Raw genomic sequence first — 22,694 nt, forward strand, 5'->3', positions numbered from 1 at the left:
GTGTTGCGGATGCTGTGCTACCGTTTCACGTTGTTGGATGTCATACTCGACTGCAATATCCCATGAGTGGGAGCAGCTCAAACCCAGGACTACACTGTGGTGGGCTTTCAGTGCCTTCGCGCGTGCGGCCCCGTGGTAATGACCCGTGCGATCTTCTGCTGCATCAGCCGCTCCTATCCAGTCTGACAACGTTATGCTCCTCTCATTCCGGCGATCGAGCCCTTTGGCCATCAGCGAGCCTGACGCAGAGATGGTGAAGGCTTCTTCGCCAGTCCTAATCGCTTGCCATCGAGCCGACGAAGTGAGCGTACTGTATGGGACATATTTGAAGGCTTTGAATGCCTCGTCAACTTTGGGTGGAACGGCTGTAACAACGAGACTGGCATTAGCTCTCGAAATCCTCGGTAATGGCGAGGCGAACACGAAATTGTGGCAGCATTCAGCCCCGGACCACTCTATGGCCAGACAAAAGCTAGCTTGTCCTGCAGCCTGACGTAGCAAGTGGGTCGCCTTTAGCAACTGAGCCTATAGCTCTGATAATTCGCACTGGCCTTCAGCTCAGTGTTGAGATCGAGTGCGCTTGGATGCGCAGCTGCATCTGCATGCTTGGGTTAGAAGGTTGGGACCCAAGACGCTGAGCACTGCCTCCTTGGTGCGCATAGCACGAAACTCGCAAATCTGGCTAAGAACGAGATAGAGATCCTCACCAGTGTCGAGGGGGTTTGCTTTGAAGCCTGGTACCACATCAGGGAGGGAGACCTTGGGCTCGTCCTTCTTGGCTTCGATGATGGCGGCCCTTGCTCTTTCTACTTCCTCTGGCGACGCAAACAATGGAAGTGCGGGAGCCTTAGCCTGAGGGAGGAGCTCAACGGGTTGTGTGGTCCTTATTGCTTGCTCTTGCTCGAGTTGAGCAATCCGGGCAAGCAGCGCTGCCACGTCAACCGTTTGCTGCACTGGTGTTGCGGCAGGTGGGTTCGGTGGACTTGGTGCAGATGGTGTGCTGGCCGGGGCTGGCTGCTTCGATGCTGCTTGCTTGGATGGCTGCTTAGCCGCTGGCTTGGCCGCCGGTTTGGCTGCGGCTGCGGCTGCAGCTGCGGCTCTGGCTGCTGGAGCACCAGGGAGGGGTGTTACTCTGGGTGCGTTGCTTTGAGGCGCTGAATCGTCGTCTGCGTCGGCACCGACGCTAGCGAGTCTGGCTGACTGCCTTGTTGCTGCTGCTTTGGCGCGAGCCGCGCCTTGGCCTAGCTCTTCTGGAGGCTCTGCAGAGTCGGATGGATGCAGTGGCCCTACAGGTGCAGATGATCCTGAGGAACTGGCATGAGGGGCCGGCAGGCCTGGAAGTTGCAGGTTTAGGTGCTGATGGGTCATTGATCAGGCGGATAAGACTGGATCAAGTGAGGTGCGATTATGATAGAAAGTAAGTGATAACGTATGGTATGGTATTATGAATGTGAGGGGCGAGTAAACGAGAGGATAGTAATAGATATTCTGATACGCAGATACTACGATTCGAATAGTAACGAGAAGGTAGAAAGACCAAGCGTCACGCTCAGTTGGACGCGTGGTGCTGACTCTCCGGCAAGCTCCGAATCGGCACCTTGTCATACTTGTTCTCGTAACTCGTTAGTGCCGTGACCATACTCAGAGAAAGTTTTATATCGAGAAGACATAGCTCTGATAATGAAATCCATCTCCTTGACAAGGCGCGCCAAGTTGGTGATCAACAACTGCGAGTTGAATCGAACCAGCGGGTCGCAGGTTCTCAGATTTTATTTTATTTCGTCTTCGAATTATTTTAATCAATTTAATTTAATTTATCACAAATTCAATTCCATCACGCTAGTCATCATGATGTTGAAGTTTCGCATGGCATCTATCTTATAAGAAGGTTCAGGTTTATCCCTCGTGTACAGCTTCAGGTACTAAGAGTCGAGCTCTTCTTGTCACAATCTGTGATCATTTGAGGGTTCAAGGCTCATGTACAGCTTCAGGTTGCCTGCAGGTGTCGATTTTGGGTATACTATTTGCACCTCAACCTGTTTGGAAATTCAGACGGAGTGCTGGCCCGACAATGATATAAGGACAACCTCGTTGCAGAGTTGCTTCAAGCTCGAGGCATTCCTTTGTACCATTGACATAGCTCAAGTCGTTCCCCAACCTCTCATATAACTATAACCACGTCATCATCACAAGCTCCTCTTGTTCAACAGACCATGTTGGACTTACTCTCCAAAGATCGAATAGTCAACGAGACAGGCCTCAGAGCCGCCTTACATTATCTGGACGCAATTTCAAGTTCAGGAGCAACAGAATTACAAGCCACGGTCGAAGATATGTTGTCATCACCGCATATCTTTGCATATATTGTTTCTGGTATCTCCACAAACTTTCTTCGAGCGTTATCAGCTCTGATACTTTAACAGTTTGGGATCGACGCGAGGCAATTATCTCACAGATCATGACAGACTTTCCAACGAAATTTCAAGAATATCCAGCATCTATTGCGGGAAAGATGCTAGACAATCTGTCTATGTACTTTTTAACTTTGCCAGATGAGTCTTTAGCGATGGATGTCTCAAGGGACATTAGCCGCCACCGAGGCTTCATTGAGCGCGCTTTACCTGTCCTTTGCGCGTTGGACACTATGAAATTTGCTAGTGCAGGGTCATTTGAAAACGAGATTGATCTCTTCGACGTCAGATCTGATTATGGATTTACCACAAAGAAGGTGCCTCAGAAAATGCGCAAGCGTAATCGTCGCCTGAAAGCTCATATGACTATCGACACATCGCTCTTCGCAAGGCTTGGTGTGGTTGTGCCTCTCACGAGCGAGGATGCCGCATCATTGTCTACTCACATTCTTGCGAAGCTGAAGGATACTCTCTTGGTGAGTATACCCACTGCTTTTGACGTTTCCCCTGAAGATCTTCGTAAAAGTTCTACCTCTCGCTTCTGCGGAGGACGGAATTGACAGGCGACATCAAAGCCTCACTCTTCCCAAACATGGGAGAGTCTGCCAAAGATGTTGCGCCTGAAGTTTCGTCAACCGAGGATGTCGAGAGCCCAACAAACCTACCCGATGCATACCAAATGGTGCAGCCTGTGGAGTCTGCACTTTATTTCGACAATGCGGATGGGTTTGGAGAGTGGCGAATCCTCGTATCTGCAGAGGCCTACAAAAATTTACGTGAATTCCGTAGAACAGATCAGAAGATGTTCAAGATCATCTTCAAGAAGATCAGGTCTGTCTTCTGATGAATTTTACTGCAATGATCTCATCGTTGCCACAGACAACTATCGAATGGCCAGTTCTTAGACGATGATCTTAAGCCACGTAACGGGCCGGATGCAGGCATACCTATCTACGATGCCAAGATAACAAGTGACCTACGATTAGTAGTAGGTGTAATTTTACATACATCGCTTAGAGCAGGGGAAGACTGACCTTTTCTCACAGTACCAGATCGATTGTGTCCCTGACCAGGATGGGAAGGTAGGTTGTTCTTACCTTACCTCAACATCGAGCATGATACTGAGACTGAAGTCTGACAGTCCGAAAGACAAGGCGAGCCAAGCGCAATTATCGTTGTCTGCCATTAGCACTCATATGAACTCCAGTGATCAAGGTATATGGCCTTTATATGCATGCTCAGCTTGGCGAGATATGGGATGCCTTGGGTAGCCATCTCGCACGCAAGGGCAAAGAATATTGTAAGAGGTCAGGTCTTTTCTTTTTTGGCTCTCGAAGCAATCCGGTGAATTTTTGCCTGTGCAGACGCACCTTCCGGAACAGACCAGTCATTTCCAATGACTGCGTCATTCTGCCTGCGTCGTTCCCACCAGCAGAACATGAACCAGAATGTTCAGGAAGCCCACTTGATCTTAGTGATGAAGACATAGACCATGTTTGAGTATTTTCAGTTGTCATCTGTGCGGTCATTGATTCATGACATAGCTTCACTCTTTGCTTGTGTATGAAATTTTGCCATCCTGATACAAATTAATTTCCATCTAACGATTTTCTAGTTTGGAGAAATATGTCACATTTTCGCAAGTAAGCTTATACATATAGCTTATAGGCACGTTAATATTGACTTGAAATCTCTTTTTTTAGGCGATCCTGAATAGTGGGTGATCATATAGTTGACTCGTCACCTCTTCTCATCTTTGCAAAAGGTCTTATCGCAAAGCAAGACGTACAGCACGTGTTTATACTCTCGTGAGTCGTGAGTTCTGCCCCAATGAGACAAATTTACTGATCAATAGGTTCAGACCTCAAGAACAAAAGGTTGTCGAATGTACCACGTCATGTTACGTGTTGGGTCGCAGCGGGACAGGGTGAGTCCTGCTCCTGATATGAGTAGCTTATTTATCACACTCGACTAGAAAAACCACGACGATGCTGTTTAGGATTCTCGGCATTCAGCGAGCTTGGGAGATGAGTGGCGTTGACATGCCGAAGCCACGCCAAATCTTTGTTACCAAGTCCAGAGTGCTCGCTACGAAAGTGGAAGAATATTTTACGAAACTTCTCAGATCTATGGGGTTAGCAGGGTATACCCTGGAGGATTTTGTAAAATTGAAGGCACCAAGTGTTCAGGAGGGCCTTGTTGATCTCGACGACCTGCCCGAATCACAGATGAATATACCCATGAAATATAGCGAGCTTGAGGATAAGCACTTTCCTCTTTTTGTAACTCTCGACCGAGTACGTCCCAATCCGCCATTCAAACAGTTCCCAAGCTAATCGCCTATGTAGCTGGCGAAGATGATCGCCGCAGATGTCTTGAGCAAGGACGTATCCAAGACGAGAGATAACGCAGGACGTTTTTTCAGTGTTGACGATGCTGAGGCTCATGACTGTTTCGTCACCTATGACGTATTCGCGAGTCAATACTGGCCTCATTTTCCGCAGAAACTCACCAAAAATCTTAGTAGCGTCCCTTTCTCTCGTGATGAAAATGAAGTACTGACGCTACTCCATCAGACCCTTGGTTGGTTTTCAGCGAATTCATGGGTGAGTACTATTTGTATTCCCTTGACACCGACAATTTCTGAATATACATACAGGGATCATCAAAGGTTCCCAACACACGCTGACCTGTCCTGAAGGAGCTCTTAATCGCCCAAAATACCTCCGTCTCTCTCACCGTTCTCACCCAAATTTTGCGAGTCAGAGGGAAATTCTGTATGACATCTTCGAGTATTATACGAAAATCAAGAGGCAGCGACGTCATCATGATGTTGCAGACCGGTACGACCTATTCCCTTTTCTCACCCACGTAATGTCACGATATGTGCCCAAACAGCACGCATGCGATACTCAAGGCCTTGCGAAGTCAGAGGTTTCCTGGCCAACAGATCGATTATCTGTATGTGTTATCCCCGCTAATGCATCTTGCCCCTGACCGCCTGCACTAGTTATGTCGACGAAGCACAAGACAACCTTCTGATCGACGCACTCTGTAAGTAGCTACTACAACTTTGGTTGACAAAGATTCCTTTACTAGATTTTTCTATTATAGTTTTGAGGCAATTATGCAGGAATCCCGACGGCTTGTTCTGGGCTGGGGACACCGCACAGACAATCTCTGCAGGGAGTTCCTTCAGGTTCGAGGATCTCTCAGAGTTTCTCTACCGTACGGAGGTCAGCAGGGAATAACTTATCTCGGGCCCGAATTGATACCTTATAACAGCAGCAAAACATCTCGGTCAATTCTGCTGGAGCATGTTTGCCTCAGCCTACTACATTTCAATTGGCGATCAACTACAGATCGCACGGTGGCATCGTCAACTGCGCGCATTCTGTGATCGAACTCATCACAAAATTTTGGCGCAACACAATCGATAACCTTCAGCCAGAAAAGGGGGTGGTTGACGGGCTGAAGCCTGTATTTTTTACGGGTTGGGATAAAGACACCGTCCGTTATGAACAGTTCTTGTTCGGGGCGAGGTAAGCAGGCCTGGACGATATCTCCTTTCCTCCTGAGGATTCTTTCAGCGGTAGTCACATTGAGTTCGGGGCCCAGCAATGTAAAGTAATTGGTTGGAGGTTTCATTCATACACTGACAACGTATCTAGGCATTCTCGTGCGTGACGATGCAGCACGTCAGAAGTTACGAGACCAAATTGGTGAAATTGGACTGATTATGTGAGTCGTATTAAGACTACCTTTGCTGTGTTGTCATTTTCACGTATATATGCAGGACGCTTCACGAGAGCAAAGGCCTGGAATTCAATGATGTGAGAAGGCTAAGTTTGCTATCTGATGAATGTCTAACTTCGGTCAGGTGCTGTTGTACAACTTTTTCGAGGATTCTGTTGTAGATCTGTCACGATGGCGCGTAGTTCTCAATGGGATAGACGGTCAGGGACATGTACCAAACTTCGAGCGTTACAAGGCGCGATACGCTGGGGTCTGTAGCGAGGTAGGCACGCCGATCCTCAAAATAAACTCCTGCTTAATTTTATTAGCTCAAACTTCTTTATGTTGGGATCACTCGAGCAAGAAAGAACATGTGGATCGTTGACAAATCTGATAAATCTGATCCGATGCGTGTACGTTTAAAGCAGCATGTTGGCGTAACTCAATCTGATAACCCTTTCCCTTCAGACGTTCTGGACGTCTCGCAATCAAGTCCAGAATTGTACCCCTGGTACCGATTTCCCTCATCTAGCCGTCTCCTCGACTCCAGAAGAATGGGCATCCTTTGGGCGCTCACTATTCTCGCATAAAAGCTACTCGCAGGCTATCCATTGCTTCAAACGTGCTAACCTTCGTCATGAAGTGAAGGTTTGTGAAGCATATCAACTGCGAGAAGTTGCACGCTCTAGTGTCGGAGTGGCCTTACCCAGCGACCAAAAAAGAGCTTTTAACGTAGCTGCCAATGTCTTTGATGATTGTGGGGCGACCGCGACAGGAGATCAGAAGCTTCAATATTATCGTAGCTCGGCGGATTGCTACGTTCGAGCAGGAGATGATCTTAAAGCTGCTGAGGCCTATCTCAATGCCCAAGAGTTCGAGCAAGCAGCGAAGAGATATCGCAAGGTCGGACAGTTTGATAAGATCCTCCAAGTCCTCGATGATCATGGCATGAATATACCTGAAGAGACCAGGGCGGAGTTATTCTCAAACAAAGAGAGGCTCTGAATAGGACTGAGGGGAGACGATTCCGAAGGAGGAGGAATAGAAAGGTGTCGCTGAGACGGAAAGCGAAAAGACAATGTGTATGATGAGTGGTAGTATACTGTATCATTTCATTCAATTCGACACTGACATACTGGGTCAATTTGACATTCCAACACATGTGACTATTACACCGCTTCATTGCTGTCAAGCGAATATGCGATGGAGTGCTTTGTGAAGGACTCGATCGTTCCATGAGGAAAAGCACATGTTTCGAGCGACATACACGGAGATCACAGTAGTACTGAGCCCATGGGGATCATATGCATACTTTCTGCGAGCTTCTCGTCTAAGCCAGCCTGCTACTGACCTTAAATGTATTCGTACAAGACTGACTGTTACAGGTTCATATCAAAGCTCTTGGAACAATGTGACTCATGCTAATAATCCACAGTCTCCCAGCTCATCCGTTTATCCAAAACCCTCTTCTTCACCAAGCTCTACTACATCCCAGCCATCTTCCTCCACGATACGTTCGCTCCTCGTTCTCCCGATGCCAGCTTCTTGCGCTGAGCGTCCCGGCCGTATTCGTGCTGCCCGAGCGGGACTAGCAGCAGTAGTTTGAAGGACCTGCGCAAAGTCGAGCATGAAAGAGGGGGGTGTTGGAGGTAAGAGGAGCGGGGTGGTAGAGTGTGATCGACTGTGATGATATTAATCAAAAAACGACACATTTGGATGAGAACGATAAATAATGAAGCAGGAATAGAGTATCCGACGTTTAGTAAAAGACAACGTACCGTCCAAGCTCCCCACTACAACATACAGCCCACAAATTACCCAATGCATCGCCTGCCTGGGACAAGGGGATCTCGACACCTTGAGTATGAGCGAGGTAACACACGTTGTAAAGAAGCATCGCAAAGCCGGTTGTGAATGACTGGTTTTGGGTGTGGGCTGGTACCTGTTCTGGAGCTTCTGAGTCAGCTAACGATGCAGATGTACAGGATGGTGATGAGGTGGGAGAAGATGGTGTAGACGATGGTTTGGAGGTTAGGTGCATTGGGTGTTTGGCTGTCCATCTATGTATAGAAGGAGAACATGAAACGGTTCAAGTAAAAATACAGTAAATGATGAGAGGAGACGCACTTTGCCCATGATTCACTCCCTCGTCCTGCTCTGATCCAAGGGACACCAACCCCGAGTTTTCTGCAAGACCACGAAATTTCGAAAGGTAGTTTAATGCCTAGGTAGAAAGTGAGGAGTCCAAGAAAGTGAATGGTATGAGTTATTACGGCGTTAATGTGATCCGGTGGGTATCCTATGATACGACCTGTGTGATTAATTTCTTGACATAGTAGGCACTTGCGTACGTCTAACATCTCCTGGCACTGGAAGAATCAGTCCACCGATAGTCCATTCTCCTTTTGCGCCTGGTCGTCCACCCACTGCGGGTCGTCCGCCGACTTCGACGACATGAAAGACTTCTAATAGCTCTTGTACAAGGCCCGATCGTGCTCTAGCGATAGTTTGGCTCAGTACGGAAAGTTCCTGAGACTCCTTGGCGAGTGCTTGCGATTGAGGTGGAAGGAGGCGTGCGGTGTTAAGTGTGCGTCGGCGCTGACCAAGGGCCTCTCGAAGAGTACGGAGACGGTCGCGCTCTAGATTAAGTCAGAGCATCACACGCGAACAAGGGTATAGCACGTACTGCTCTCACAGTCTCTTCTCACTTTGGCAAGGCGGCCGACTACTAATTGCTCGAGGCTGCGATTCACTTTTGCAAGGTCTGCACGAATTTGGAGGCGACTAGATTCTATAGACTTGAATGCATGAAATGCACGAGCAACATGTTCATTTCTGTCGGAGGAAAAATGGTGAGTTTGATGGCGGAAATCACGTAGGCTGTATGCAAGGTGAGAACGGGTTGCGATAAGTGTTTTTAAGTTGCTTACTGATTTTTGAGACAGACTGCGCAATAGTACTGACGTTGTCTCAACTCGCAGTTATTACACTCCATTGCCAGAAGCTTCAGGTGCCAGCAGTAAGTAGTAGTATGATAATACGGGATGCCTACTGAATGACGTAAGTCAGACCGTCTAAGTACTTACTAGGATTGACAAGCTACTGATATTTCAGAATACGACAGAAAACGTTTGGCGACAGCATCGTCTACCTCCCACAGCGTACCGACGACGCTCTTGAACCCTGAAAACTGGAGACCAGCTGCAAGATGAATGACTTCGTCGGGCGTCTTCTCATCTCCGACGGCAGTATGACTCGGACATGCCGACAAAAATGCGAACTCTGCATGCGGATTATCTCTCTCCATGATGTCAAGCAGCGTCAGAGGTTGATCTCTCATGACGAAATGGGAATTGTAAGGCTGCATAGGGTCCTGCTTGCCATGGCAGGCTAGGTGCACCCAGGTGTATTGTCTTGCAAAGCTTGGAGGGCACCAGCTCGTGTGGCCGCGTCGCTGGAAATAGTGATGTGCCTGGCCGTCGCAGGGACAAGCTTATGGACAAGCTCGAGCTCACTGTCAACAGCCAAGAGTACCTTTCCTTTGCCTGCACCCGGTTGACCTTGTCCAATCGCCACGAAAAATGGAGTGGCACGCTTTGCCTAGACCTGACCAGAGCTGAAAGTGTCGGTGTGTAAGAATGGATGTAGAGATCCTCCAGGCATGGCTCCTTCCCAGAGTAATCTGGCTTTGTTTAAGAAGGGTTAGCCGCATGGAGAGCAATCGGCGTGAAAGTTGCAGTTGGACACAGCCGGATTCGAGAGCGGCGCTTTAGTTTGAGGACGTGCTCGAGTACATCGACGACGGGTAGCATTATCTCGTCCCATAAACCTGCAAGAGTACTATTAGATCCGTCCTCGATTCAGCTGGGTTGATTCGAGACGTGTGTCTTATTTCCCTGGTGAAGTGACCCTTGAGAATATTCAGATCTGCGAGAGCGATAGACGGCAAGTGAACGTGATGAAGCTCTCTAAGGTTGGGATAATGATGGCGCTGCACGAGTATTGACCGGCAACGAGGATGATGTGCATCAGGTAAACAAGATCTATAGGCTTGTTGCAGCTATCCATAGCTGAGATACCTGTCAGGATGCAGTGAAGGCAAAGCTTCTAATGATTCTTGGCAGAGAGTAATGGCCTCCTCGACATCTTCATTTGTCCGAGGCTGCGTGAAACGAGAGCAAAGCGCCGAACTCAAATTGTGAAGAGTTCTGTGGCGCTCTGGATCGTTAACCGATGGGATTCGCGATATCGATCAATGGCCTCGTTAAGATCCTCGCTGACATGACATTTGTCATATCTTGTGTCGAGCGAGGGCAAGGTTGTTAAGCGTGGTGTCACAATGTGGATGCCCAGGTGGGTGCAATGTCAGGGCCTCGTGAAGGAGGCTGATAGCTTGGGTGATGCCATTAGTGTCCTTGTGATTGTGGAAATGGGTAACAAGGGCATACCCTAGGTTGTCCAATGAGAAATCTCGGTATTGGTGCACAACAGTGCACAGGCGCAGCGCTTCTTCGTACAAAGAGCTGACCTCATCAAGGTCATTAGGTTTGCCTTGGCGATCGAACTCGGGCGAAAAGCCCAAGTTGAGTAAGTAGTCACCACGGTCAGAATGTCCCTCTGGGCACAGAGACGCAACTTCACGGCGAAGTTGTATAGTTTCATCGATATCATCGATCCTGCCACACTGTTGGAAGCAGGTTTCTAACGCCAGTGCAAGCGAGTGAAGGGCTCTGGGACGGAGTTGATATCTCAAAGGACAGAGCTCGAGTAGATTTCGTCGAAGGTGGATGCCTTCATCAGACGCGTCAATTGGAAGATTGCAGATCACATAGCCGACCACACTGTCTACATGCATACTACGAAGGTAGGAGCCCTCTGGACAGAGGGGCAGGAGGTTGCTGCACAGCTGCGCAGATTCGTGAATGTAGATGGCGGCAGATTCCTTGCTGTGGCGGCAGATTAACACTCTAATGAGATCACAGAGGGATAAGGGGTGACCCTGCGGACGCAATGCAAGGGCTTTGCGGAAGAGGGAAGTAGTGATGTCAATGTCTTGAAGATGGTCTTGAATATAACCTTCCAAGCGGACAAACGCAAGGTTGGTGAGAGCCCCTGCATGATCAGGATGGTCGATTGGACACTGATCAAGGACCAGCTGAAAATGCCGCATAGCATCGTTCAGGTGAGAGACCGTCTTGCTCGTCATGTATTCGGCAAATCGTACGTAGCCCGCATTTGTATCTCGAGTAATCTCAGAGTCTACGAGGGACTATAGATGGTGTCCCATCAGCAAAATCTAACAGCAGAAGCCAGCATCACTCACATCAAAGAGTGAGCCGTCGTGATCATCGCGAGCATATACAACAGCGGCCTTCAATGTGAGGGAAGGGTGGACTCCATACACAGGTGGAAATATTAGATCTACGGAATGTTAGTAGATGTGTATAAATGAGAAATAAGTTACTCACCGAATGGCTCATCACCATGATTGAGTAGTTCATCCCATGATGTTCGAAGCTTCCCTACGACTTCTCCACTGCCTAGCATTTGACCAAGCTCATAGGATGCCCTCATCTCCACTGATAACGCAGGTGAGGCATGTGACAATCTATAAACCAATGATCAGTTCTCGTATCGCGTCGAAGAGTCCCTGTGAACTTTACAGAGTTATACTATCTCCCCACGCTACAGATTCATCAGGTGATAAGATACCGATAGTTGATTTCCAGTATCTCCGGGAGTCGACATTGATGGATACGTAAATGCCAGCGGGCATGCGCCAGGAGGGGACTTTAAGATTGTGTCCACTGATGACTGTAAACATATGTAAGGATTATAAAATAGAGACGAAGGAGGGACTGACCTTCAAGTCTAATGTGTCGTTCTTCTAAGCTGCCAGGCATGATGATGCGAGGAAACAAAATGACAAGTGCACGTGTACTCTCACATTGTCAAGGCCTATAATAGACGCTGGTATGAGCGCTGAGAAAGATGGCCGGCTATATAGGGTTAGCGAGAGAGCCTGTGCCATAGAAGTAAAGAAGAATGTCATGATCAGTCTTCAGCGAAAGTGGCTCGCCAAGGTTGAATGGGACACGCGAGTCTCAGAGTGTCTGGTAATGGTTGCTGCTCCTAGGCGTCCATCACAGAGTCGTATCACTCAACCTTAGGACACAAAGGCAAAATTGAGAATTGAGTGTATTTCTCAAAATAATAACAATGCAAACCGCTGAAGACGGTGTGCACAGAAAAGCTGAACGATTCTGTACGACTTGTCCGAATGGGCGTTGTGGAAACACCAGGGATGAGATACACTGATCGCAACTTGACGAACCAACTTGAACAAGAGTACGACGTATTAAAATTTAACACAGCCACATCAACCGCAGCTAACGGCCGCAAAGAGCCGCAAAGGTTACAAGAAAATCGACGACACACAGTACACACACCACTACGGAACCATCTACTTCAACATTCGTGAGGCGGACGCAGCGCACAACTGAACAAGGTACGATCATCGTGTTCAAGTCGTGCCGTGATGGATAGAAGCAGAGAGTATCGAGCGCAGTGAAAGTCCTCCATACTCGAGGACAGAGAACTTGAGGCCGTAGAGGACGATGCGAACGTTGCCGGGTAGGCTCATTGCTGCTCAAGAATAAAAAGATTCGAATTTACCTGTTATCTGTGAGCCCGCCAACTAGCCTCAGACAATGATTTTTTTGACCTTCATAGTCCGAGTCAGTTATTCCACCCACCTCACACTAAACAATCGCCTCTTAGTGGACCCATACCTTTGTGTTTCCTTTCTCTACAGTGCACACCCGGCACGGTCATTTCCTGGTGCACGAAAACGGACCTAGTACGCACTGCTTCAGCCTTCAGAATCACTACGACAGACAACCTGCTGCCATTCTTTACGCCTCGCTCATGAACATTCATATTATTTATGCGAGTTCAGTGATCGCGCCAGCAACAATCACCGATTACACACGTGATATCTCTCCGAATCGGTAGATAAGACCTAACGCACATCTTTCCCTGTATCAGTACGCTGAGAAAGACTCTTAACTTCTTCCTCGCCTCGAGGCAGCAAATTTTATCTCTTGCTGCTTCTTCCGGTCCGGAGTACATCTTGAAGACTCCTTGTCTTTGAGCCATACCACATGTCAATCTACTCTAATGGTAGCTTTGTGTCTGCTAAGTGATGGGGTTTCGGGCCAGGGTGTTCGGACTCGAGTGTTGCGTCATGTCGGGACCGATAAAGGCTCCAAGTTGGAGCAGAGCACCTGATATTTGTATGTTCTTGCTGACAGTTGCTCCTCCCGGTATCTTAATCATTAGGTCACAGGATGATTTATATATATAGATTGTTTTCTATGACAGAGGCCGGGCATGCATATAAATTATTGCATATAAATCACTCCACCGCAAGCGAGGTTATCTCGCAATTCACGATGGTTTCAGAAGACAGCCCTCTGCTGGCGTCCTCTATGCATGAGGCTATCTATGACAGGTTTACCCCCGACCAGAAGAGGTGGATCGTGTTTCTAGTTTCTTTTGCAGGGTCTCTTGCCTAGTGAGTATTGGTGATTTGAAAGTGTACTGCTGATAAGTGATGTGATGCTGATGAATGCGATCAGTGTTCGTCTCAGCAACATTCGTGCCTTCCATTCCTCAAATAGCTAAAGATCTTGACTCGACGCATGCTGTTGTCAGGTGCGTGTTGCAGATTCATCGTATATAATATTGTGATTGAGTGATTTTCCCTAGTTTGACCGTCAGTCTCTCGATCTTGGCGAGTGCTGTCGGAGCGTTAGTTTGGGCCGCTTATTCGTCTTTCTGTGCGTGTATCCATAGCGTGTTATGAGCTCGTGGTAGTTTCAATTCCTAACTGTGATCCCGCAGATGGACGCCGATTGATGTATTTGTGGGGCGTGCCGTTTTTATGTATCGGGAGTTGTGGTGTTGCAATGGCAACTTCGTTGAGGAGTTTGTTCTTCTGGCGATTCGTGCAGACGTTTGGATGCTCTGGGGGAATACCGTTGGGCGCTGGCATTATCGGTGATATTTATAAACTGGAGGAGAGGGGGACTGCTATTGGAATATTCCTTGGTGTGAGTGATCCTGGTGTTGAACGCTCTTGTATGTTTGGCAGTACTGGTATTGACAAGACTATCTCAGGCCACGCTTTTCGGGTTTGCTGTTGCTCCGTTTCTTGGAGGTAAATATTCTCCGGATGTTTATGGATGCTGAATCGAGCGGTACATTACAACAGGTGCAGCGGCGCAGTATTGGTCCTGGCGCAATTTGCATTATTCCGTTGCTGTGTGGGGCTTGCTCGAACTGCTTCTCGTATATATTTCGTTCCCCGAGACGAGCCATCCTGGTACGTTGGGTATCGATAAACTAAAACACAGGAGACGGATCCACATCACATGGGTCAATCCTCTCAGTAGTCTCTGGATGCTTCGGAGCCCAAACCTATTTGCAGTCGTGAGTTTATTTACAGTCTACGTTGGTACACGCAACAAACTCTTAGTTCTTTGTGGGATTTAGATGCTTGCCTCAACTCTAGTGCTTCTTACTGACTATGGTACGTTGATATTCGCTGTATAGTGCATTCTCACGGAAAATCATACAGTTCTCCTCGTGCCGCTGGCGTATACTATTGTAAGCTGACACTCATCTTTCATCTCGTGTCCTGATCGCAGTTCAGGGTGTTCGGTATGGTATCGCGAACGAGGCCATCATCGGGGCGTGTTTTCTACCAAACGGACTGGGAAACTTCCGTAAGTACATACCATGGGTAATGACTTATTTACCGATGCTATCTTTAATAGTTGGAGCACCGATTGCCGGCCGCCTATCAGACATTGTAGTCAGAAGATGGCGGAAACAGCGCAAAGGAGTGTGGTGTCCTGAAGATCGCTTGAGAGCGACATGGATCGGAGGACTATTCATGATCCCGTTATCTATTGCATCGTCTGGGCTGATCACGACGTATGTTGGGGGCCCGGTCGGTCTTTCGTTGAATTTATTGTGTCTTTTTACGAATGGAATGGGCGTAAGTTCTCTTAGTTAGGCTCTTACGATGTGCGCAAAGCGATTCACTGGTTTTTTACAGGTTGATTTCGTGTTCAATCCAATCGGTTCTTATAATGTGGATGTGGCACGCTCTCGAAGCGCAGAGGCCACAGCTGCTAGCGCGTCAGTCTTCACGATATAGCATGCTTATCAAAGTTGAACTCGACCATTTACCTATCAGAGCGATCCGGTCACTTATTCTATCCGGTGTGACTGCTCTTGTCATTCCATCGATCGAGCGTATAGGTGTTGCATGGACGGACATTATCGCGGCTGTCCTTGCTGTCATTGGACAAGGGTAAGGATCTTCTTGACTGTAAGATCGAGCACACTAACGTAGTACTGTTTCGTGTCTTTATTCTTTCAGGATAATTTTCTTGACGATTCGGTATGGTGATCGCATGAGGGCCAGCGTGGATATTGGTGTCTCGACCATAGAGAACAACTCATAGAATATTGATCTTCGTTTATTCGAAGAGATTAGAAACGAGGCTTGGAGATAATATACTCGTCAAATTACCAATACGGAGCTGATTCACTATGCTAAATGCCGGTGGCGCATTTCACTGAGAAAGTTAATCATATGATTAGGCCTGGTGGGTGCAAATCGATCGGTTTAAATCTAGCGCAGAGGCGTGCTACGGCCACCTGGAGGTGCCATTGAAAGTGAACGCTCTCGTATCGTCGTCGTAGTCGTATATCACAGCTACCAACGTGCCTAATAGAATTAAAGTATGTTTTGCACGAAAATTGAACGTCGAGAATGAATTGCTGTAGCATCGCTGGGGCCGACCCGGCGGCAGGTGCCGGCTATTAATATTGGTTCTGTCGTGATCCCGGGACCGGGCCCGGGCTATCTGGTATCGAACTTTGCCGGACTCTCCACGACTCTCAGACTAAGTTCTGACAACCATGATATCCTTGATCACCCGTTTCTCTTGTTTGTTATAAATTCTCTCTCCCTCTCTGAGTAGTTGAAGCTAGTTCGAGGCACTAGCGCAATGGTGGTCAAGCCCGGGTGTTCCAGTGGGAGTCTGGGACTTGTCTGCAGCCTACTAACCGATAATGGTTATACTCTACACAGTTAGGGACTTCGAAGGCGCCACTCTTCGCTATAAATGGGTGATTCCGAGTCAGCAGTAACCGGAATAACTCAGAACTGCAAGCATACTACAGGCTAGTTCCGTGACAGTACTTACTTATGATCTTTTCTCGTAGCACCCAAAAGCTTTATCCGGCACCGATAAGAGAGCCGGTGAGTGCGTTACGTTGATTGCAGTGCCTTTACGTCGATTGCTTTTAGGAATGAACATGCTCGACGTATAATGGCATTCAACTTTCCCACCACGGCGTTTGGGCATAGTTCATCCCGTGGAATGGCTTCAGAAGAAAGCCCCCTACTGACATCAAACAACAATGGCGATAAAACCGCGCACGATATAATCTACGACCGGTTCACGCGAGGTCAGAAGAGGTGGATCGTGTTCATTGTCACTTGTGCGGGTTTGTTACCAAGTAGGCGGTCTATGTGTTCGGATACACTACATGCTGATGACAGTCCATCAGAATTTATTGCAGCGTCATTGGTACCTTCTATTCCCCAGGTAGCTAAGGAACTTCACTCCACGCATGCTGCTGTCAGGTGCGTATCGTCTATGAATGATGCTACCACTTCGTGCTCAAATTGGCTTTCTTATATAGCTTGACTGTCAGTCTGTCGACCTTTGCTACTGCTGTTGGAACGCTGGTTTGGGCTGCGTATTCGTCTTTTTGTGCGTTCATTCCTTCTAGCATTCGTCTCAAGTTAACAATATCATGCAGATGGACGTCGAACAATGTATTTGTGCGGGATACCGTTTTTGTGCATTGGTAGCTGCGGTGTCGCGATGTCGCAGTCGTTGCGGAGTCTGCTATTCTGGCAGTTCGTTCAGACATTCGGATGCTCTGGAGGGTTGTCGTTGGGCGCTGGCGTAATTGGGGACATATACAGATTGGAGGAGCGCGGGACTGGTATTGGGATATTCTTGGGTGTGAGGGACCATGATTGAATGATTTATTGACTATGTGGTACTGACACACGGCTGTTGCAGGCCACGCTTTTCGGTTTTGCTGTTGCTCCGTTTCTTGGAGGTAAAACTTCTTTGAATGTTGAGGCATGCTGAATCTAGAATTGGTGTTCGAACAGGTGCTGCGGCGCAATATTGGTCCTGGCGCAATTTACACTATTCCCTTGCTGCATGGAGCTTGCTCGAACTCCTTCTAATATATGTTTCGTTACTTGAGACGAGCCATCCCGGCACATTGGGCATTGATAAACTAAATCGAAGAAAACGGATCCATATCACATGGGTGAATCCTCTGAAGTGTCTCTGGCTACTTCGGAGTCCGAACCTATTTGGAGTTGTGAGTGCTTATAACCCGTACGTTGCATTGGGTACAAACTTTGGCTTTATGCGCAATGTAGATGCTTGCGTCGAGTCTAGCAATGGTCACTGACTATGGTACGTTGACTCGATACAAATCCTCAGTGCATTCTCACACAAAATGATGTAGTTCTCCTCGTGCCGCTGGCGTACACTATCGTAAGTTCATAGTCATTTTCCATATCACAAACTAATTGCGGTACCTGCAGGGTTTACGGTATGGCATCACGAACAGAGCCATCATTGGAGCGTGTTTCCTCCCCAATGGACTCGGAAACTTCAGTAAGTACAAATCATTGTGATCGCAGATTATCAACTCATTCTTTGACAGTCGGAGCACCGCTCGCTGGCCGCTTATCAGATGTTATAATTAGGAAGTGGCAGAAGAAGCGCAAAGGAGCGTGGTCTCCAGAAGATCGACTGAGAGCGACGTGGATGGGAGGGCTGTTCATGGTCCCATTATCCATTGGAGTGTCAGGGCTGCTCATAGCGTATGTTGACGGTCCGATCGGTCTTGCGTTGAATTTATTGTGTCTTTTTATCAATGGAGTGGGGGTAAGTCCTCACAGCTAGTTTATCATCCCTGTGCATCAAGCAACATACTGTTTCTCAAAGGTCGTCTTCGTGCTAAACCCAATTGGGTCTTATAATGTAGATGTAGTACATTCGCAAAGCGCAGAAATCACAGCTGCCAACGCGTCAGTCTCGATGACTATAACACCGGTAACTCACTGACTCATTTTCAATTGTTTTCTAGCGGTGTCAGGTCATTCATTCTGTCTGTTGCGACCGCTTTTGTTATCCCATCTATCGAACGCATTGGTGTTATGTGGACGTACATTCTTGTCGCTGTCCTCGCACTTCTAGGACAAGGGTAAGGGTTCCTTTGACTATACGATTGAGGACTGATACTGATTTTCTTTTCTGTAGGATCATTTTCCTTACGATTCGTTATGGAGAGCGCATGAGGGCTAGCGTAGATGTTGGGTTTTCGACTGTAGAGAATAATTGATCTTCCACATTGGCTTAATATGTACAAGTATGTGCTAATATCAAAGTCCTTTGGGTCTTAGACCGTACATGGGGCTTACTCCCGCTATTCTATCGTAGGTAGGTGTGTGTTCGAGCTTGGTACTGCAAATATTGTTAAGGGGGGGAAATAGAAAACCAGAAAGGAGAAATAAAATTTTCCATCTCTCAATCCTCGAGTTGATGGCAGATCTAGATCTTGCATTGTTTGGTGTTGCGCAATGCGAATGTGGCTGTGTCGGGTTGTTCACATTGAAGTTTGTCCTTCCCAAACTTTACGGCAAGAACGGCAGAACGGCGGTAAGGCAGACGGCACGCCAGACATTGAAATTGAACATAGTACCAACGACCTCCTCACTATTCGCTGTACGGGAACTTGATACATTGCAGAAGGACTACATCGATGAATCACGAGTCAGCTAGTAATATGAGCAGACGCGAGGATCGTAGAGCTGGCCGACCTACCCCTATATGAACCGAAATACCTAGCGCAATATTAATTGATATGCACCTCGTCATTTTCACTTGGACCCGAATTTCTTTGCGCGGCATGATGTATCGTGAAGACGACAAAAATTTCCAGTATACGACAGGCTTCTTTAACAGCAACAAATGCATATATGCAACTACAACCTCACGCAAGTTCTCGGAACATGAATTGTATTCGAAGTTCATACTATTAATCGTGTATGTATGAAATAAATGTAACAAGATCACGAAATAAGTATACATCGCGAGGAGATAATGAAACTAAATGGCCAGTGTCGTACCGGTAAATGAGAATACAAATCGAAGCAGACTGTCTGTAGAGAAGGAATGGGAAAAATGAAAGGATACGTACTACTAGTAGCGTAGTAATTACAAGCTGCGATGAGATAATGAGTTCAATGTCTGTCTCGTAAAAGTCAAGGAAAAAGAAAACCGGATTAGGGAACAAAAGAGACAAATCCTACTGGTACATGCCAGACACGAGTCTATGATGAAACTGACCAGTCGAATGAAAATACAGATCAAGGAGGTAGTACTGAAGAAAATAAGAAGCGACTTGCTCTCATAGATGCGTGCGTGATCGTGGAGGTCGCATAATAGTAGAGTGAAGACCGGTTAGTTTGTCGTCAAGATTGGGTCGCAGGGGACCTCCGTTGTCGGAGACTCATGACGTGTGGTATGCGTAGACTGGAAGTGGCCTTCAACTTCTTGGGCGGTGAAGCTCCGGGTCGTAGGGGACAGAAGGAGGCCGTCGTCCGAATTGGTCGTAGGGGACCTGACATCGGAGTGTGGGTGTGTCACTAGTAGCGCGGAGCTGGTCTTGAATCAGCTGGGCTGTGGGTGTGTACAGATCGTAGGGTTCGGCGGAAAAGGCCAATCCGTCTGGCTCCGCATTGTTGTTTTGGATCTAGGCTGTCGAAGTACAGTAGTCGTGAGAGGAGGCAGCTTGAGGTGAGGGGTGGCGTGTTTCATAACCAGGATCAGAGGCTTCAGCTTAGAGGTGGAAGACGGGCGATCTCCGAGAGAGAGAGCCTCCATAATTCGAGTCGGCATGTTGATGGGATAGCCGGGTCCAGGAAGAGCGACGCCAGGATCGGTAGATGGACTGTCTGAGAGAGTGAACACCTCCAAACGTCGGGTCGATGTGTCCACAGAGTAGGCAGGCGGAGGACAATGAACCTTGGACGTCTTATGGCGGTTGACTAGAATTAGTGGTCGAAGCTTCGAAGGACGAGGCGGATCATCGAGAGTGAGAACTGTCATTTTGGCAATCAGTATATCAAGCACATGTTCCAGTGCATGGTCCTTCTGAGGCTGGATTTCAGAACGATCGTCCTAGAAATTCAAACATCAGGTAATGTGAAGTTCGATGATGCACTGTGTCTTACCTTGTGGACAGTGCTTTCGTTGCTAAGCGACTCCAAGTCATAGTCATCAGCGTCCCAGGCACCATCGTCCAGGAAAACGTCGGGAAACTGAGTCGTCGTTATGGGGTACAAGAGTGGTGCTGGAATCGATGGACAGGCGTTTGCAGTAGAGGTCCGGCGAGGTGAGAGTGTTGCAAGGCGTACAAATATTAGAACCCGTGGTTGAGGCGGACGATTGTTTCCGTCGATTCGATTAAACGCAATAAGGGAGATGGCTGCATATTATACGGTTTTACAGTGGTGTTTTCATTAGGCATGCAAGTAGAAAATGGGGCGGATATTGTTTCCGCCGATTCGATTAAACGCAATTGAGATGGAGATGGAAATGGGTGCAAATGAGATGATTCAAGAGGCTGAGGCGTGACAGAGGTGGTCACGTCATGAGTGGATGGAGGATTAAAGTCGGCGTTGGCGTTCTTTGAAGTGGCTAGCATATGCTTGGGCTCGTTGCTGAGGAGCCTCTGTGCAGCTTTGTCGGCGGCGAGAACCAGCGTAATCGTCGACAAGCAGACAGAGTATACAGCGAGGCCAGCGGAAGCATTCTCTGCTTTGGATAGGAACCTGAGCGGTATTGTCGACGACAACACGTCTGAAGCAAGAGACCGAAAGGAAGCCAGTGACGGCGACGCGGACAGTAATGGTCATGCCGGTAGAGAGAGTCATAATGGCAGATGATGGTTGAGAAGAATGAATATCGTAAGAATATGCTGGCACAGATAGACACGGATAAACTGAGAGAAGAAAATATTTGCGAGGGCGCGCCGTATTTATACTCCTCGAATTTTCCTAGAAAATTAAAGTTTGTATGGTGATAAACAAACTCGATCGCGACGCGTTCGTCACGTGCTTGGAAAATCAACCAGTATATAACTCATGGCTTCACGCCATCACATGCTTTGACAGCATTCTTGAAGCAGAGTGCATGTGCTTAGGTTTCCTTCCGCGCCTCCAGCCTCAAATGCCCTGGAGTGGCCGTCCTCCACAGGTGTACCGTTCCCAGCTCTTTTAGCGCACGAGCCTACAGCAGCCCACGCGGAATCCTAGTTTTGTGAGGCCACTATCATGTCAAAAGTAGTCCCGCCGAAGCAGCCGTGTGGTGGTGGGGTGAGCTGACAAGATAGCCGATGACGGTCGAGGCGCACACTAAAGGTAAACCATGAGCTTATTGCGATAACCGTTCACCCTGATGCTCGCAGCCAACTATAATTTTCTGCTTCTGCTGAGTTATCATTCCTAGTGGTGTGACACGGCACTGACCTCCTGTCGACTACGAGTGAAAAGAGATCCATAAGCCCCTTGCGATTACGCTTTTGCTAGTTACTATCTGTGTGATATGGGTACCAGCGTTACGAATGAGATAAGAGACACCTATCAGCCAGGCGGTGGCATTCTTCCACAGGACACATGTCATTGACAATGCGTGCCGTCCACAGGTGGCAGCGCATGCCATCCGCTTATGTATTGTGATTGAATCCTTTCGAAAACCTGCCTGAGTGAAAAATGGAAACTCAAGGATCCGAGATGGACAAACGGAATAAAGAGACTGGCGATCGTCAAAGTGGGGACCCTTGGGCAACACTGGAGTAATTATCATATTGCCATGAGGCACTTCATTTGCCTGAAATCAAAGCATCTGTACGGAACAACATCAGATTCAGTACAGTACGTACATACGACTGAGCAACTAGATAACCACTTCCGATCTCCAAAATGAGCTTCGATTGCAGTCTGCTGTCCAGGCTCTCCAGGAGCCCATTTCAATTTGTCTTGACCGGCCGGGGAATGCGCAGATCTTCGACATTCCCGTATTTGGAGAATTCTTCTTTGACGTCCTCGTACAAGTCGCCATATTCGATGTCATTGGTGAGATCGTCGGGAGTAAGCACGTTGAGCATGAGAAGGATATGTATGAGCAGGTATGCCTTCCTGGATCATTAATACCGCCCTTCTACTGGCAGCAAGTCGTCCACACCCGGGCTTTGGAAGGCGGTAGCTGGGGCCTGACTCTGGACAAAATGGGTACACTGTTGGCCGCGGATAAATCCGCCGCGGTTGTGCCAGTTTCAAGTTCAGCGATCTTGGCGTAATAGATTTCG

General features: G+C 47.9%; 8 protein-coding genes across 8 annotated transcripts; 3 read left to right on the top strand and 5 right to left on the bottom strand.

Moving 5' to 3' along the window:
• Positions 1-2,213: 2,213 nt before the first annotated feature.
• EDB93DRAFT_1311749 (P-loop containing nucleoside triphosphate hydrolase protein) lies at positions 2,214-7,151 on the top strand (the record flags this gene model as incomplete). The annotated part of the gene is made up of 27 exons (XM_041454843.1): positions 2,214-2,373; positions 2,424-2,887; positions 2,938-3,242; positions 3,291-3,399; positions 3,458-3,493; positions 3,553-3,588; positions 3,654-3,718; positions 3,776-3,905; positions 3,956-3,972; positions 4,027-4,054; positions 4,115-4,127; positions 4,177-4,219; positions 4,273-4,338; positions 4,387-4,708; positions 4,760-4,934; positions 4,988-5,017; positions 5,071-5,254; positions 5,310-5,372; positions 5,422-5,465; positions 5,526-5,647; positions 5,697-5,953; positions 6,002-6,033; positions 6,083-6,152; positions 6,208-6,244; positions 6,292-6,429; positions 6,476-6,559; positions 6,615-7,151. The coding sequence occupies 27 exons, from the start codon at positions 2,214-2,216 to the stop codon at positions 7,149-7,151; spliced, it is 3,567 nt and encodes a 1,188-aa protein (XP_041302371.1).
• Positions 7,152-7,447: 296 nt separating this feature from the next.
• On the bottom strand, positions 7,448-9,144 carry EDB93DRAFT_1178510 (UV radiation resistance protein/autophagy-related protein 14; the record flags this gene model as incomplete). The annotated part of the gene is made up of 6 exons (XM_041450583.1): positions 7,448-7,827; positions 7,925-8,206; positions 8,274-8,445; positions 8,498-8,785; positions 8,833-9,026; positions 9,077-9,144. 6 exons carry the CDS (start codon positions 9,139-9,141, stop codon positions 7,599-7,601), a joined length of 1,230 nt encoding a protein of 409 aa, XP_041302372.1. The 3' UTR covers positions 7,448-7,598.
• EDB93DRAFT_1178522 (uncharacterized protein) lies at positions 9,127-9,770 on the bottom strand. Its single transcript, XM_041450584.1, has one exon. It carries the CDS (start codon positions 9,511-9,513, stop codon positions 9,232-9,234), a length of 282 nt encoding a protein of 93 aa, XP_041302373.1. The 5' UTR covers positions 9,514-9,770; the 3' UTR covers positions 9,127-9,231.
• Positions 9,771-10,437: 667 nt separating this feature from the next.
• Positions 10,438-12,049, bottom strand: EDB93DRAFT_1255580 (uncharacterized protein; the record flags this gene model as incomplete). The annotated part of the gene is made up of 5 exons (XM_041453803.1): positions 10,438-11,415; positions 11,470-11,567; positions 11,615-11,754; positions 11,810-11,960; positions 12,010-12,049. 5 exons carry the CDS (start codon positions 12,047-12,049, stop codon positions 10,438-10,440), a joined length of 1,407 nt encoding a protein of 468 aa, XP_041302374.1.
• Positions 12,050-13,539: 1,490 nt separating this feature from the next.
• On the top strand, positions 13,540-15,832 carry EDB93DRAFT_942448 (MFS general substrate transporter). The gene is made up of 13 exons (XM_041458031.1): positions 13,540-13,722; positions 13,787-13,862; positions 13,917-13,987; positions 14,052-14,260; positions 14,328-14,367; positions 14,422-14,639; positions 14,703-14,739; positions 14,788-14,816; positions 14,863-14,935; positions 14,987-15,210; positions 15,271-15,353; positions 15,412-15,528; positions 15,598-15,832. Coding segments are annotated over exons 1-13 (1,263 nt in total). The 5' UTR covers positions 13,540-13,721; the 3' UTR covers positions 15,683-15,832.
• A 255-nt stretch (positions 15,833-16,087) lies between these two features.
• Positions 16,088-18,868, top strand: EDB93DRAFT_1178536 (major facilitator superfamily domain-containing protein). The gene is made up of 14 exons (XM_041450585.1): positions 16,088-16,745; positions 16,797-16,872; positions 16,932-17,002; positions 17,052-17,260; positions 17,321-17,360; positions 17,416-17,633; positions 17,695-17,731; positions 17,784-17,812; positions 17,863-17,935; positions 17,985-18,208; positions 18,269-18,351; positions 18,411-18,527; positions 18,584-18,763; positions 18,817-18,868. The coding sequence occupies exons 1-13, from the start codon at positions 16,556-16,558 to the stop codon at positions 18,663-18,665; spliced, it is 1,449 nt and encodes a 482-aa protein (XP_041302376.1). The 5' UTR covers positions 16,088-16,555; the 3' UTR covers positions 18,666-18,763; positions 18,817-18,868.
• Positions 18,869-19,115: 247 nt separating this feature from the next.
• Positions 19,116-19,357, bottom strand: EDB93DRAFT_1178556 (uncharacterized protein; the record flags this gene model as incomplete). The annotated part of the gene is made up of 1 exon (XM_041450586.1): positions 19,116-19,357. A coding segment is annotated over one exon (242 nt), but the record flags the coding sequence as incomplete, so codon positions are not given.
• Positions 19,358-19,996: 639 nt separating this feature from the next.
• Positions 19,997-21,736, bottom strand: EDB93DRAFT_1311778 (uncharacterized protein; the record flags this gene model as incomplete). The annotated part of the gene is made up of 3 exons (XM_041454844.1): positions 21,120-21,736; positions 20,560-20,813; positions 19,997-20,506 (listed from the first exon to the last, which is right to left on the bottom strand). The coding sequence occupies exons 1-3, from the start codon at positions 21,259-21,261 to the stop codon at positions 19,997-19,999; spliced, it is 906 nt and encodes a 301-aa protein (XP_041302378.1). The 5' UTR covers positions 21,262-21,736.
• Positions 21,737-22,694: the final 958 nt, after the last annotated feature.

This window comes from Suillus bovinus (genome assembly GCF_016758785.1).
Source record: "Suillus bovinus strain UH-Sbo-P2 chromosome Unknown EDB93scaffold_97, whole genome shotgun sequence".
Lineage (NCBI taxonomy): Eukaryota > Fungi > Basidiomycota > Agaricomycetes > Boletales > Suillaceae > Suillus > Suillus bovinus.

Excerpts from the sequence above, each read along its gene's own strand:
- EDB93DRAFT_942448 (XM_041458031.1), top strand. Across the intron at positions 15,211-15,270 it reads TTTTTACGAATGGAATGGGC|GTTGATTTCGTGTTCAATCC; the intron begins GTAAGTTCTCTT and ends GGTTTTTTACAG. Across the intron at positions 15,529-15,597 it reads CTTGCTGTCATTGGACAAGG|GATAATTTTCTTGACGATTC; the intron begins GTAAGGATCTTC and ends TTATTCTTTCAG.
- EDB93DRAFT_1178522 (XM_041450584.1), bottom strand. The coding sequence starts at position 9,513 with ATGCAGCCTTACAATTCCCATTTCGTCATGAGAGATCAACCTCTGACG.
- EDB93DRAFT_1178536 (XM_041450585.1), top strand. The coding sequence starts at position 16,556 with ATGGCATTCAACTTTCCCACCACGGCGTTTGGGCATAGTTCATCCCGT. Across the intron at positions 17,003-17,051 it reads GGCTGCGTATTCGTCTTTTT|ATGGACGTCGAACAATGTAT; the intron begins GTGCGTTCATTC and ends AATATCATGCAG. Across the intron at positions 18,209-18,268 it reads TTTTTATCAATGGAGTGGGG|GTCGTCTTCGTGCTAAACCC; the intron begins GTAAGTCCTCAC and ends TGTTTCTCAAAG.